Source organism: Oryctolagus cuniculus, chromosome 19 (genome assembly GCF_964237555.1).
Source record: "Oryctolagus cuniculus chromosome 19, mOryCun1.1, whole genome shotgun sequence".
NCBI lineage: Eukaryota > Metazoa > Chordata > Mammalia > Lagomorpha > Leporidae > Oryctolagus > Oryctolagus cuniculus.
Genome location: NC_091450.1, coordinates 17,590,914 through 17,603,508, shown reverse-complemented (window position 1 = coordinate 17,603,508; position 12,595 = coordinate 17,590,914). Strand labels below are relative to the sequence as shown.

Below are 12,595 nucleotides of genomic sequence, written 5' to 3'. Positions count from 1 at the left end.
GTAACTGTTTCTTGATTCTAGCTATTTAGGTAAGTGTGTGGTGATATTGCATTGTGTTTTTAATTGTACTATCTTGATGGCTAATAATGTTGATCATTACTTCACAGACCACGCCATCTGTATATCATCTTTGATGCAATGGGTCTTCAGGTATTTTGCCCATTTTCTAGTTTGTTTTCTTACTGTTGAGTTTTAGAGTTATTTATATATTCTAGTACTTAGTGATCCTTTGTGGAATATGAGGCTTATAAATATTTTTTGCCTGTGACTCGTAATTTCATTCTCTTCACATTGGCTTTCTTTTTTTTTATTTAATGAATGCATTTTTACATAGATACAACTTTAGGAATATAGTGGTTCTTTCCCCCATACTCCCCACCCCACTCCCATCCCACCTCCTGTTCCCTCTCCTATCTCCTTCTTCATTATGGATCATTTTTAGTATAACTTTATATACAGAGGACCAACTCTATGCTAATCATAGATTTCAACAATTTGCCCCCACGAACATGGACTTTCAAAAACAAATTTTTCATTGTTATAAGGTACATTTACTGATTTTTTTTCTCTTATGGATCATATTTCATCATCTAGTCTAAGAACTCTTTGCATAGCCTTAGACCCTGACAACATTTTTGGGTATATACCTAGGAATGAAATTTCTGGATTATATAGCAATTCTTTGATTAACTATTTGAAGAATTGTCAGACTTCCATAGTGGCAGCATTGTTTTGCATCCCAATCAGCAATGTATGAAGGGTCCAAATTCTCAACATTTTCAATACTTGTTCCTTTCTAATTTTATTATAACCATCCCAGTAGGTGTGAAGTGGAATATTGTTGTGGTTTTAATTTCCTTCTCCCAGTGACTAATGATGCTGTGCATGTTTTCATGTGATTGTGAGTTGTTTGTGTTTCTTATTTGGAGAAATGTTTATTTAATTCCTTGACACTTTAAAAAAATTGTTTTTCTGTTGTTAGGTCATAAGCAATCTTTATACATTTCATTACTAAATCATTACCAGCAGATCTAAGATAGCTCTCTGACACTCACTGGCTAATGTTCTTGCTTGCTGCCTCGCTTCCTCTGCCTTTGAAGTAGAGGAAAAAATAAAAGTAGCATTCAGATATATAATTTGCAGTCATTTTCTCCTTAGAGATTGTTTATTTGGTTTCTTGGTAGTAGTCTCTGAAAAACAGAAGTTAAAAGCGTTCATGAAGTTTTATTTATCTGATTTTTCTTTATTTCTTGGGAAATGATGTCATGTATATGGGAATCCATTGCCAAATTCAAGGCCATGAAGATTCACCCCTATATTTTGCTTGGCATTTTATATTTGTAGTTATTATATTTAGGTCTTTTATCCATTATCAGTTAATTTTTGTATGTACTATTGTTGTGGGGAGCACAGATTAAAAACACAGACAGACTTTTGAGGTCAAATTAATAGTTGTTAATTAGCCAGCTGGCAACTGCCCTCCCACAGAGCAAGTCCAGGAAAGACGGCCCCGAGTTGCAGTGGTGGGGGGTTTTTAAAGGCTGTGCAAGCAGAAAGCAGGCATATAGAAACAAGAAGCAGTTAGCCAATCAGCCAGTTTCTTTGTAACCTTATTGAAAAATATAACAATTCAATTATTCAGTTGTTCCCTGTTGGGGTCAAGCATGGTGTCACTGACTTTGGTGCCACCTGTGTTATCTTGTGGCTTCAGCCAGGAGAAGTCAGGAGAAACCATAGTCTGGTGGCCTTGGCCATTATCAAGCAAGTGGAGGTACAGAAGCCAGAAATGGACCAGTTACAAACTAACATTTATTTTTATGAAGAACAGGCCCTGTTTTTAAAACAACCAAACAAGATAACCTGTAGTCTATAACCACCTGAGTGTGCTATGCCATGTAAACAGTTTGAGTCACCTATCACACTATGTAGTAAAGCTCAAATGTCATTCTTTCACACATGAGTATTCAGTTGTCATAATACGATTTTTGAAGAGATTATTCTTTACCCCATTGAATAGTCTTGGAACACTTGGTGACAGAACAAAGATCTAAGAGTTCACTTCTAGACTCTTAATTTTAATCCAGTGTACCTATAAAATTTATATATATTAAATAAAAACTTTCTTAAAAAAAGAGAATAATTGGTGCTAATTTTTTTTAATGCTACAATTTAACAGTGAAGCTATCTGGTCCAAAATTTTTCTTGTTAGAAGGTTTTTTATTACAAACTCAATTTCTTTAGTTAAAATAGTTATATACACATTATATGTTACTTCAAGTCAGTTTAATAGGTTATCTCTTGGAATTTATAAATTTCACCTAGGTTATGTATATGTTAGCATAGAGTTGTTCATAGATTTTATTCTAAGACTTTTTACTGTTGTAAGTTTAGTAGTAATGTTCTTTCCTTCATTTCTGTGGTTAATAATGTTTTCTTTTTTCCCATGAACCTTTTATTTAAGGAATACAAACTTCCTACATTACTTAATTACAACTTTGGGAACATGGTGATACTTCCTGTCGCTCCCCCTCTTCGTGGAGGAACGACACAGGACCCTGCGCTGTTCTTTCGTCTGCTCGGCCCTCCCCGGGTTTGCTGCTGGTTCTTCCCGGGTTGGCTACTATCCCTTCCACCTCCGTGGAAGGGCAGTTCCCCCTGGCCACATTCCCCACTTCCGCAGGGGAGCGGCACACCGCCGGCCGGCTTTCTCGGGGGCTGCACGGGTTCCCTTAGATGTTCCCCATAGATGTTCCTGGTGAATGCCGTCTCTCTCCTCCTTTATAGTCCTCCTCCACCAATCCCAACTTGGCTGCCCACACGCCGAGTACGCTGCTCTCCTCCAATCAGGAGCAAGTCCTACAGTTTATTGGTTGAACTGGAGGCAGCTGTGCGGAAGCTGTTTACTTCTCTCCCAGCGCCATATTGTGGGAGAGCAGATGCATAGAATAAGTCTTAATTCCAGTAACTCAGTCTAGTCCGGTTTGCTCCCCACACTTCCCACCTTGGATACCCTTCTTCCCACACTCTCACCCCTCTTCCTGCTCCCTCTCTTATTCCCACTTTTCTTTGTTACTAAGATCTATTTTCAATTAGCTTTATACACATATGATTAACTCTTATGTTAAATAAGGAGTTCAACAAATAATACGAAAAAAAAACTGCTCCTCAACAGTTGAGACAAGGGCTGATCAAAGTCATTGCTACTCTAAGTGTCAATTTTGCTTCTACAGATTGCCTTTTAGGTGCTCTATTAGTTACCACGGGTCAGGGAGAACATATAATATTTGTCCCTTTGGGACTGGCTTATTTCACTAAATATTATGTTCTCCAGTGTCATAACATTTTGTTGCAAATGATCGGATTTCAGTATTTTTTTTACAGCTATGTAGTATTCCATAGAGTACATATCCCATAATTTCTTTATCTGGTCTTCAGTTGATAGGAATTTGGGTTGATTCCATGTTTTAGTGTTGCGAATTGAACTGCAATGAACATGGGAGTACAGATAAAACTTTCATATGCTGATTTCATTTCCTGTGGGTAAATTTCCAGGTGTGGGATGGCTGGTTCATAGGTAGGTCTATATTCAGATTTCTGAGGTATTTCCATATTGTCTTCCACAGTGGCTTTTTCCAGTGTACATTCTCACTAACAGTGGATTAGGGTACCTTTTTCACCACATCCTTGCCAGCATTTGTTGTTTATTGATTTCTGTATGAAAGCCATTCTAATGGAGTAAGGTGAAACCTCATTGTGGTTTTGATTTGCATTTCCCTGACAGCTACTGATCCTGAGCATTTTTTCATGTGACTGTTGGCCAATTGGATTTCCTCCTTTGAAAATTGCCTGTTTAAATCCTTTGCTCATTTCTTAAATGGGTTGTTTGTTTTGTTGTTGTGGAGTTTCTTGATCTCTTTATATATACTGGCTATTAATCCTTTGTTAACTGTATAGTTTGCAAATAATTTCTCCCATCCTGTTGGTTGCCTCTTTACTAAGTGTTTCTTTTGCAGTACAGAAACTTCTCAGTTTGATATAATCCCATTTCTCAATTTTGGCTTTGATTGCCTGTGCCTCTGGGATCTTTTCCAAGAAGTCATTGCCGATGTCAATTTCTTGCAGGGTTTCCCCAATATTCTCTAATAATTTGAAGGTATCGGGTCATAGATTTAGGTCATTAATCCATTTTTAGTGTATTTTGTACAAGGTTTAAGGTAGGAGTCTTTCTTTATGCTTCTGCATGGGGCAATCCAGTTTTCCCAACACCATTTGTTGAAAAGACTGACATTGCTCCAGGGATTGATTTTAGCTCCCATGTCAAAGATAAGTTGGTTGTAGATGCTTGGATTGATTTCTGGTGTTTCTGTTCTGTTCCATTGATCTATCGATCTGTTTTTGTACCAGTACCAGGTTGTTTTGATTATAACTGCCCTGTAGTATGTTTGAAATTTGGTGTTGTGATGCCTCAGGCTTTGTTTTTGTCGTATAAAATCATTTTAGCTATTGGGGTCTCCAGTGTTCCCATATGAATTTCAGCATCACTTTTTCTATATCTGAGAAGAATATCTGTAGTATTTTGATTGGTATCACATGGAATCTGTAAATGGCTTTCACTAGTATGGAAATTTTGATGATATTGATTCTTCCAATTTATGAACATGGAAGATTTTTCCATTATTTTTGTATCTATTTCTATTACTTTCTTTAATGTTTTATAATTCTCATCATAGAGATCTTTCACATCCTTGATTAAATGTTTTCCAAGGTATTGGATTTTTTTAAGCTATTGTGAATGGGATTGATCTTAGAAGTTCTTTCTCTGCCAAGGCATTGTCTGTGTATATAAAAGCTATTGATTTTTATGTGTTAATTTTATATCCTGCTAATTTACCGAACTCTTCTATGAGTTCCAGTAGACTCTTAGTGGAGTCTTTTGGATATCCTACATATAGAAGCATGTCAACTGCAATAGGGATAGTTTGAATTCCTCCTTTCCAATTTGTGGGGAGCAACTCAGACTAGACTGTTACTCGAATTAAGACTTATTCTATACATCTGCTCTCCCACAATATGGCGCTGGGAGAGGAGGAAACAGCTTCTACACAGCTGCCTCCAGTTCAACCAATAAACAGCAGGACCTGCTCCTGATTGGAGGAGAGCAGCGTACTCAGCGTGTGGGTAGCAGAGTTGGGACTGGTGGAAGAAGACTATAAAGTAGGAGAGAGACAACATGCACAGGGAACATCTAAAGGGAACACCTGAGGAACATCTGAGTAGCCCCCGAGAGAGCCGGCCGGCGGTGTGCCGCTCCCCTGCGGAAGTGGGGAAAGTGGCAGGGGGAACCGCCCTTCCACGGAGGTGGAAGGGACGGTAGCCAACCCGGGAAGAACCAGCAGCAAACCCGGGGAGGGCCGAGCAGACAAAAGAACAGCGCAGGGTCCTGTGTCGTTCCTCCACGAAGACGGGGAGTGACACCAATTTGTCCCTTTGATTTCTTTTTCTTGCCTAATGGCTCTGGCTAAAACTTCTAGGACTATAATGGTGAGACTGGCATCCTTATCTGGTTCTGGATCTCGATGGGAATGCTTCCAACTTTGCACCATTCAATAGGATGCTGGCCATGGGGTTATCATAAATTGCCTTGATTATGTTGAGGAATATTCCTTCTATACCCAATTTTCTTAGAGTTTTCATCATGAAAGGGTGTTGTATTTTATCAAATGCTTTTTCTGCATCTATTTAGATAATCATATGGTTTTGTCCAGCAGTTTGTTAATGTGATGTATCACATTGATTGATTTGCAAATATTGAACCATCCCTGCATACCAAGGATAAATCCCACTTGGTAAAGGTGGCTGATCTTTCTGATGTGTTGTTGGATTTGATTAGCTAATATCTTAGGATTTTTACATCTATATTCATCAGGGATATTTGTCTATAGTTTCCTTTCTGTGTTGCATCTATTTCTGGTTTCAGAATTAAGGTGTTGCTGGCTTCATAAAATAATTTAGGAGGATTCCCTCCCTTTCAATTGTTTTGAATAGCTTGAGAAGAATTGTAGTTAGGGCTTCTTTAAGTGTCTTGTAGAATTCAGCAGTGAAACCATTTGGTCCTAGGCTTTTCTTTGTTGGGAGGGTCTTTATTACTGATTCAATTTCCATCTTGGTTATAGGTCTGTTTGGGTTTTCTCTGTCTTCATGGCTTGGTTTTTGTAGATTGTATGTGTCCAGGAATCTATCCATTTCTTCTAGGTTTTCCAGTTTGTTGACATACAGCTCTTTGTAGTAATTTCTGATGATTCTTTTTATTTCTGTAACTTCTGTTAACACATTTCCTTTTTTATGTATAATTTTATTGATTTGGGTCTTCTCCCTCACGTTTTTGGTTAGTTGGCCCAGTGGTGTGTCAATTTTTTATTTTTTCAAAAACCCAACTCTTTGTTTTGCTGATCTTGTGTGTTTTTTTCTTTCAATTTTGCTTATTTCCTTTAATTTTAATTATTTATTTTCTTCTAGTTTTGGGAATGGTTAGCCGTTATCTTTCTAGATCCTTGGGATGCATTGATAGCTCATTTATTTGGTGCTTTTCCAATTTCTTGATGTAGGCACTAATTGTTATAAAATTTCCTCTTAACACTGCTTTTGCTGTATCCCATAAGTTTCTATATGTTGTATTATTGACTTCATTTGTTTCCAGAAAATTTTTTATTTCTCTTTTGATTTCTTCAATGACCCACAGGAGCATGTTGTTCAGTCTCCATGTTTGTGCATATGTTCTAGAGATTCCTGAGCTGTTGATGTCCAGCTTCATTCTATTGTGGTCAGAGAAGATGCATGATATGATTTTGATTTTTTTGAATTTGCTGAGACTTGCTCTATTGCCTAGCATGTGGTCAATTCTAGAGAAAGTACCACACACTGGTGAGAAAAATACGTGTTCTCTGACTTTGGGATGGAAAGTTCTGAAGATATTTGTTTTGTCCATTTGGTCTATAGTGTCAATTAACTCTGTTGTTTCCTTGCTGATTTCTGTCTGGTTGATCTATCCATTGCTGAAAGTGGAATATTGAAGTTCCCCATTACTACTGTACTGGAGTCTATATTTCCTTATAGATCCCTTAACATTTCTTTTAAATAGCCAGGTGTCCTGTAATTAGACACATATACATTTATAATAGTCACATCTTTTTTTGAATTGATTCTTTAATCATTATATAGTGCCCTTCTTTGACTCTTTTAATAGTTTTTGTGTTAAAGTCTATTTTGTCTGATATTAAGATGGCTACACCAGCTCTTTTTTGGTTTCTGTTAGTGTGGAATATCTTTTTCCATCCTTTCACTTTAAGACTTGGTACATTTACTGTGAGATTTTTTGCCTTCATCTTCTTTCATAGTAATGACCATGTTTCTGTGTTTCTGTGTGTAGCAAATCCTTAAGTATCTTTTGTAAGGCTGACTAGGTGGTGACAAATTCAATTTCTGTTTGTGATGGAAGGTCTTTATTTCACCTTCATTCATCAATGAGAGCTTTGTAGGGTACAATATTCTGGGTTGACAGTTTTTTTTCTCTTAAGACTTGGACTGTGTCTCTCCATTCTCTCCTAGCCTGTAGAGTTTCTGATGAGAAGTCAGCTGGGAGTCTAATTGGAGATCCTCTGAAAGTAAGTTGGGGTTTTTGTGCACATTTTAGAATATTTATGTTTTACTATGGAAAATTTGACTACAATGTGTCATGGTGAAAATCTTTTCTAGTCATGTCTATTAGGAGTCCTATGTACTTCCTGTACTTGATTGTTCCTTTATTTCTCTACATTAGGGAAGTTTTCTGTAATTATTTCACTAAATAAGCCTTCTAGTCCTTTCTGTATTTCTATACCTTCAGGAACTCCTAAGATCCATATGTTGGATTATTTTATAGTATCCCATAAATCTCCAACATTGTTTTTAAATTTTCTAATATTTTTTTGGTCTTCTAGCTCAGATATTCTTTCTTCTGCCTTACAATATCTGCTGTTAAGGCTTTCCAATGCATCTTACTCGATCTATCGAATTTTTCGTTTCTAATATTTCACTTTGATTTCTCTTTAAAATTTCAATTTCATGGGAAAAATTTTCATTCATCTCACATTTGGTTTTCTTGATTGTCTTAAGGAATGTTCCTTCTATACCCAGTTTGCTTAAGGTTTTCATCATGGAAAAATATTGTATTTTATTTAGAATCTCTGGATCACATTCATGCACAAGAGCCTCCAGCCACAGCCTTCACTCATTTCACAATGTCACCTCCTCCCTGCTGGTTGCTGGATGCACACATCTGGGCTGCTGCCTCCTCTAGTGCTGACAAAATCGCATCTTGTCATGGCCAGTTGCTGAGCACATGCACAAGAGCTTCCACAGCTGCTGCTTATTCCCAAAATGATGCCTGCCCTCTCTCAGCCAGTTGCCAGAGAAGTGTGCCCCTCTTTTTTTCAGTGGGTCAGCAGATCCCTTTTTCTGCTTAGGGCTCCAGGCCAGATTCACACCAAGCTCTCCCTCCAGCTATCACAGGTGTAATGGGCTGCTGCAGTCTAATCTCACCACACTTTCCAAAGCTGGCAGTTTCTCCAGCTCTTGGCTGCTGGGGTCCTATGTTATGTCCATGCTCGTGCTGCACGTCCTCACCTTCCACACCAATCCATGGCATTCCTCTTCCTTCCATAGAATTTCCATTGCAGTTTTCCTCTACCTCCTGAGAATGTACTTCCTCTACTTTCTATTCACTATTAACCCCTAGCCTAGAGCAGTAGGCCCTTCCCTATTCCACCATCTTAGAATCAAAGCTTCAGAATTTTGGTTTATTTTTTATGTCTCTGTGTTGGTACTTTCTATTTTTTCACACATCATCATCCTGTTTATTTTGGCTCTTTGAACATACTTAATACAGATTTTAAAGATTTTATTTCTTTATTTGAGAGGTAGAGTTACAGACAGTGGGAAGGAGAGACAAAGAGAAAGGTCTTCCATCATCTGGTTCACTCCCCCAAATGGCTGCATCTGGTTCACTCCCCCAAATCAGCTGCGCTGATCTGAAGCTGGGAGCTGGGAGCTTTCTGTGGGTCTCCCATGTAGAAGCAGGGGCTCAAGCATTCGAGCCATCTTCTATTGCTTTCCCAGGCCAAAGCAGAGAGCTGGATCAGAAGAGGAGCGGCCAGGACTAGAACTGGCACCCATATGGGATGCTGGTGCCACAGGAGGAGGATTAACTTACTGCACCACACTGCCAGCCCAGTATGGTTGATTTAAAGTGTTTTTCAAGTCCAGTGTCTATGTATGTTAGTTTTCAAGGGCCATTGTAAGAAAATAGCACAGATTGGGTAACTTCAAAATCAGGAGTCACTTTTCTCACCATTCTAGAGACTAGAAATTCAAAATCAAGGTGTTGCTAGTGTTGGTTTCTCCTGAGGCCTCTCCCCTTGGCTGGCATATGGCTACCACCTTCTCACTGTATCCTTACATATATTTCTTCTGTGCACACATGCTTCTGTGTCTCTTTTCATGCCTGAAATTCCTCTTAAGAGGATGTCATTCAGATTGGATTAGGGCCCATCCTCACAGCTTTGTTTTAATTTAACCACCTCTTTAAAGGCCCTATTTCCCCATGCAATTATAGTCTGAGGTACTGAGGTTTGGGCTTGCCCCTCCTCACCTGTATTATCTACCATCAGCAGGTTTCTGCAATGGTGATCAGGACCCCATTATTCTCAGCCTGAAGTGCCTGAAGTAGAGCTTCTTCCCTATGAAAGAGAGTTGAGTGGGTTAAGGAATCCCCAGGCTTCTCATTTCCATGTGACTAGAATAAAGCTGCTTCATCATCAAGCTGAAGGGAGGGAGAGATACCAACACCTTTACCTTGTGAAGTGCAACCACAGCCCTATACTGGGAGCCTTGGAGTAAAGGAGTCCCATAATCTTTTTCATTTGCCCAAAGTAGAGCTCATAATATGGCACTGAGGGGGGCAGTTGATATTATTATCAAGATTAAGTAGCTTATCTTGAATAAATATTTCTCCATTTTCTAAATAGGTCAGGTTCCCAAAGCTTTTAATGGCTGTTTTGAATTTTCAATGCTTAAATAGTTGTTTTGTTGTGGTGAAGGAACGTTAGGCCTTTTTACGCATGATGCATAATGAATGACAAATGGCAAATGTATGATAAATGCTGACAATTAATAAATACCCCCAGCACTTTGAATAGTGTATTATATTCTAAGCACATGAAAAAAGATTAATTTGTTATAGTGGTGGTGATGATGTATTTACTGTATTTGATATCTTAACTATTTTAATGAAACTGAAATAGGAAAAATCAATTTTTATCTTTGTACCACCTTTACCTGGAAAAATGGAATCACATCTTATTGATACTTGTTTCTGTGTTTCCTGGTGTTCTATATACACTAGAACTTGATTGTATATTAAGTAAAAGAAAAAATTAACTATACAATTTTCTTGATTTTAATTACATAAGCTTTTTATTATCAATTTTTGAGGTTGATTAAGTTGAGAAAAGTAGGAGAGAGAAATAACCCTATTATTCGGTTTTTGTTTGCATGATTAGGTAACTTTACATTTTAAAAAAATGTTTATTCTCCATTTCAAGACTTCAGCATAAACTCTATGGAAGAATGGAATTATTGACACTCAATCAATTTGCAGTGCTCCTCTGGAAAAATTTTACCCTAAAGGTAGGTGAAGGCATCTATGAGTGGACATAGGTGCCCATTTGTTCCATTTCAGTCTGTATATGTGTGTATGCGATAGAACATGCATATATGTACTTTTGAAAAATAATTCCAGAACTGTAGATAGCTCTTCCAAGTCTGTAAAACTGGGTGAATCAATAATGTATAGGGGAAGTAAGGGATGATAGTGACATAGTCCAGGAAGCACTGACTCTTCCAGAAAGAAACAACCATAAGTTTAGTGTAATAGAACTATCCATTTGCATTGAGTGTGTTCACTTAATTATCATCACCTTTTTGTTCCTCTTCTAGAGAAGGCATGTCATTAATTTGATATTGGAAGTCTTCTCAGCATTGGTATTTGCAATAATGCTTCTGTTATTCCGTGCAATTACTGAAACAAAGATTAATGGACCCTACAATTACACATCTCAACCCATCAATACTTTGCCTACTTTCATCCAAAATGCAAATGAATGGGAATTGATTTACATACCTTCTAATATTAGTGTGGTAAAAGAAATCACTGAAAATGTGAAGAAGAATCTAAACATCAGTATAAGAGGTTAGTGATTAAAGATTTCTGTAAGAAATTATTGCTTTTAGAGGATCAGAAGAATATTGACAAATAATAAAGCTGGAGAAATCCCCCTCCTCCATTTTAAGACTCACATATAATTGTAGTAGTTCAGATAGCAGTATATTGGTGGAGGGATAGACACAGGTTAATGAAACAGAATAGCTAAGCCAGAAATAAGCCTACCATAATATGCCAAAATAAATTTATACAGCAGTACAATATAATTCATTGAAAGGATAACTTGTTCCACAAGTGGTGCTGGGACAACTGGACACCAACAACTAAAGCAATGAAAGCTTGCACCTTAGGCAAAAAATAACTCAAAATGTCTCACAGATCTAAATGCACAAAGATAAAAAATTTAGGAAAGAATATAGGATAAAATCTTTATGACTTTGGATTAGAAGAATCCTTAGACATGACACCAAAATCATGATCTACAGGAGAAACCAGATAACTTGGACTTGTATGTAACATTATTAGTGGTTGGTTGTTGTTGAGGTTAAATTATTTCATATCTAGTGTTTTACCAATTTATTATAATGTTAAACCCTTATCTTAATATGCAGATTTTCATTTTTCTCTTTATGCTGTAAATTTCATATCTACAAAATTGAAAACTTCACCAGAAAGCTTAATAATTCACAAATATATTTTAAAGAACTTAAAAATAGTAAAATATTTACTATAGCTGTTGTTCAAGTATATTTTAAAGAGGCAGGGAGAAGAAAAACACAATAGCTATTAACCCTTCCCGAAGTTTAGCGATTTTTTTTCTGTATCATTTTCCTTCTTTCTTTGGGGATTTTTTTTTTTTCATTTTCCTTAAGAACTTCCTTTCTCATAGCAGGTCTAGTGGCAGTGAATATGGTTTTCAATTTCATTCTTTCAGCCATAAAGGCATTCGGATCTGGCTAAAAAGCCCATGAGAGTATCTCAGGAATGGAAAGCCAAGACACTGTGGCAAAAAAAAAAAAAAAAAAAAAAAGGCCTAAATGAAAGATCTCTGTGAGTGAGATCCCGGTGGAAAGAAGGGGCCGTCAAAAAAGGAGGTACCTTTCCCTGAAGGGAGGAGAGAACTTCCACTTCGACTATGGCCCTGTCTAAATAAGATCAGAGTTGGTGAAAACTCAAGAGGCTTCCATAACCTTGGCAGCTCATGACAGGAGCTCATGACAGGAGTCACTGTGCACTTGCTTCCCATGTAGGACCTTTGTCCTTTATGTGTTATACTATGATAATTAATGGTAAAACTAGTCTCCAAACAGTACTTTATCCTTTGTGTGTCTGTGTGGG

The 12,595-nt window shown here is 37.5% G+C and overlaps 1 protein-coding gene across 13 annotated transcripts in view; it reads left to right on the top strand.

Moving 5' to 3' along the window:
• LOC100353262 (phospholipid-transporting ATPase ABCA3) overlaps positions 1–12,595 on the top strand; it is a 236,330-nt gene that overhangs the window by 27,203 nt on the left and 196,532 nt on the right. For 4 of the 13 annotated variants that reach the window (XM_070064622.1, XM_070064623.1, XM_070064620.1 and 1 more), the window contains 2 exons: positions 10,596–10,722; positions 11,032–11,284. In XM_070064622.1, coding sequence (XP_069920723.1) covers positions 10,663–10,722; positions 11,032–11,284 — 313 coding nt within the window. In that variant the 5' untranslated portion in view covers positions 10,596–10,662. Of the gene's footprint in view, positions 1–107; positions 151–10,595; positions 10,723–11,031; positions 11,285–12,595 lie in introns of those variants that run through there. The other 9 variants (XM_070064627.1, XM_070064626.1, XM_070064625.1 and 6 more) reach the window with 6 other exon arrangements.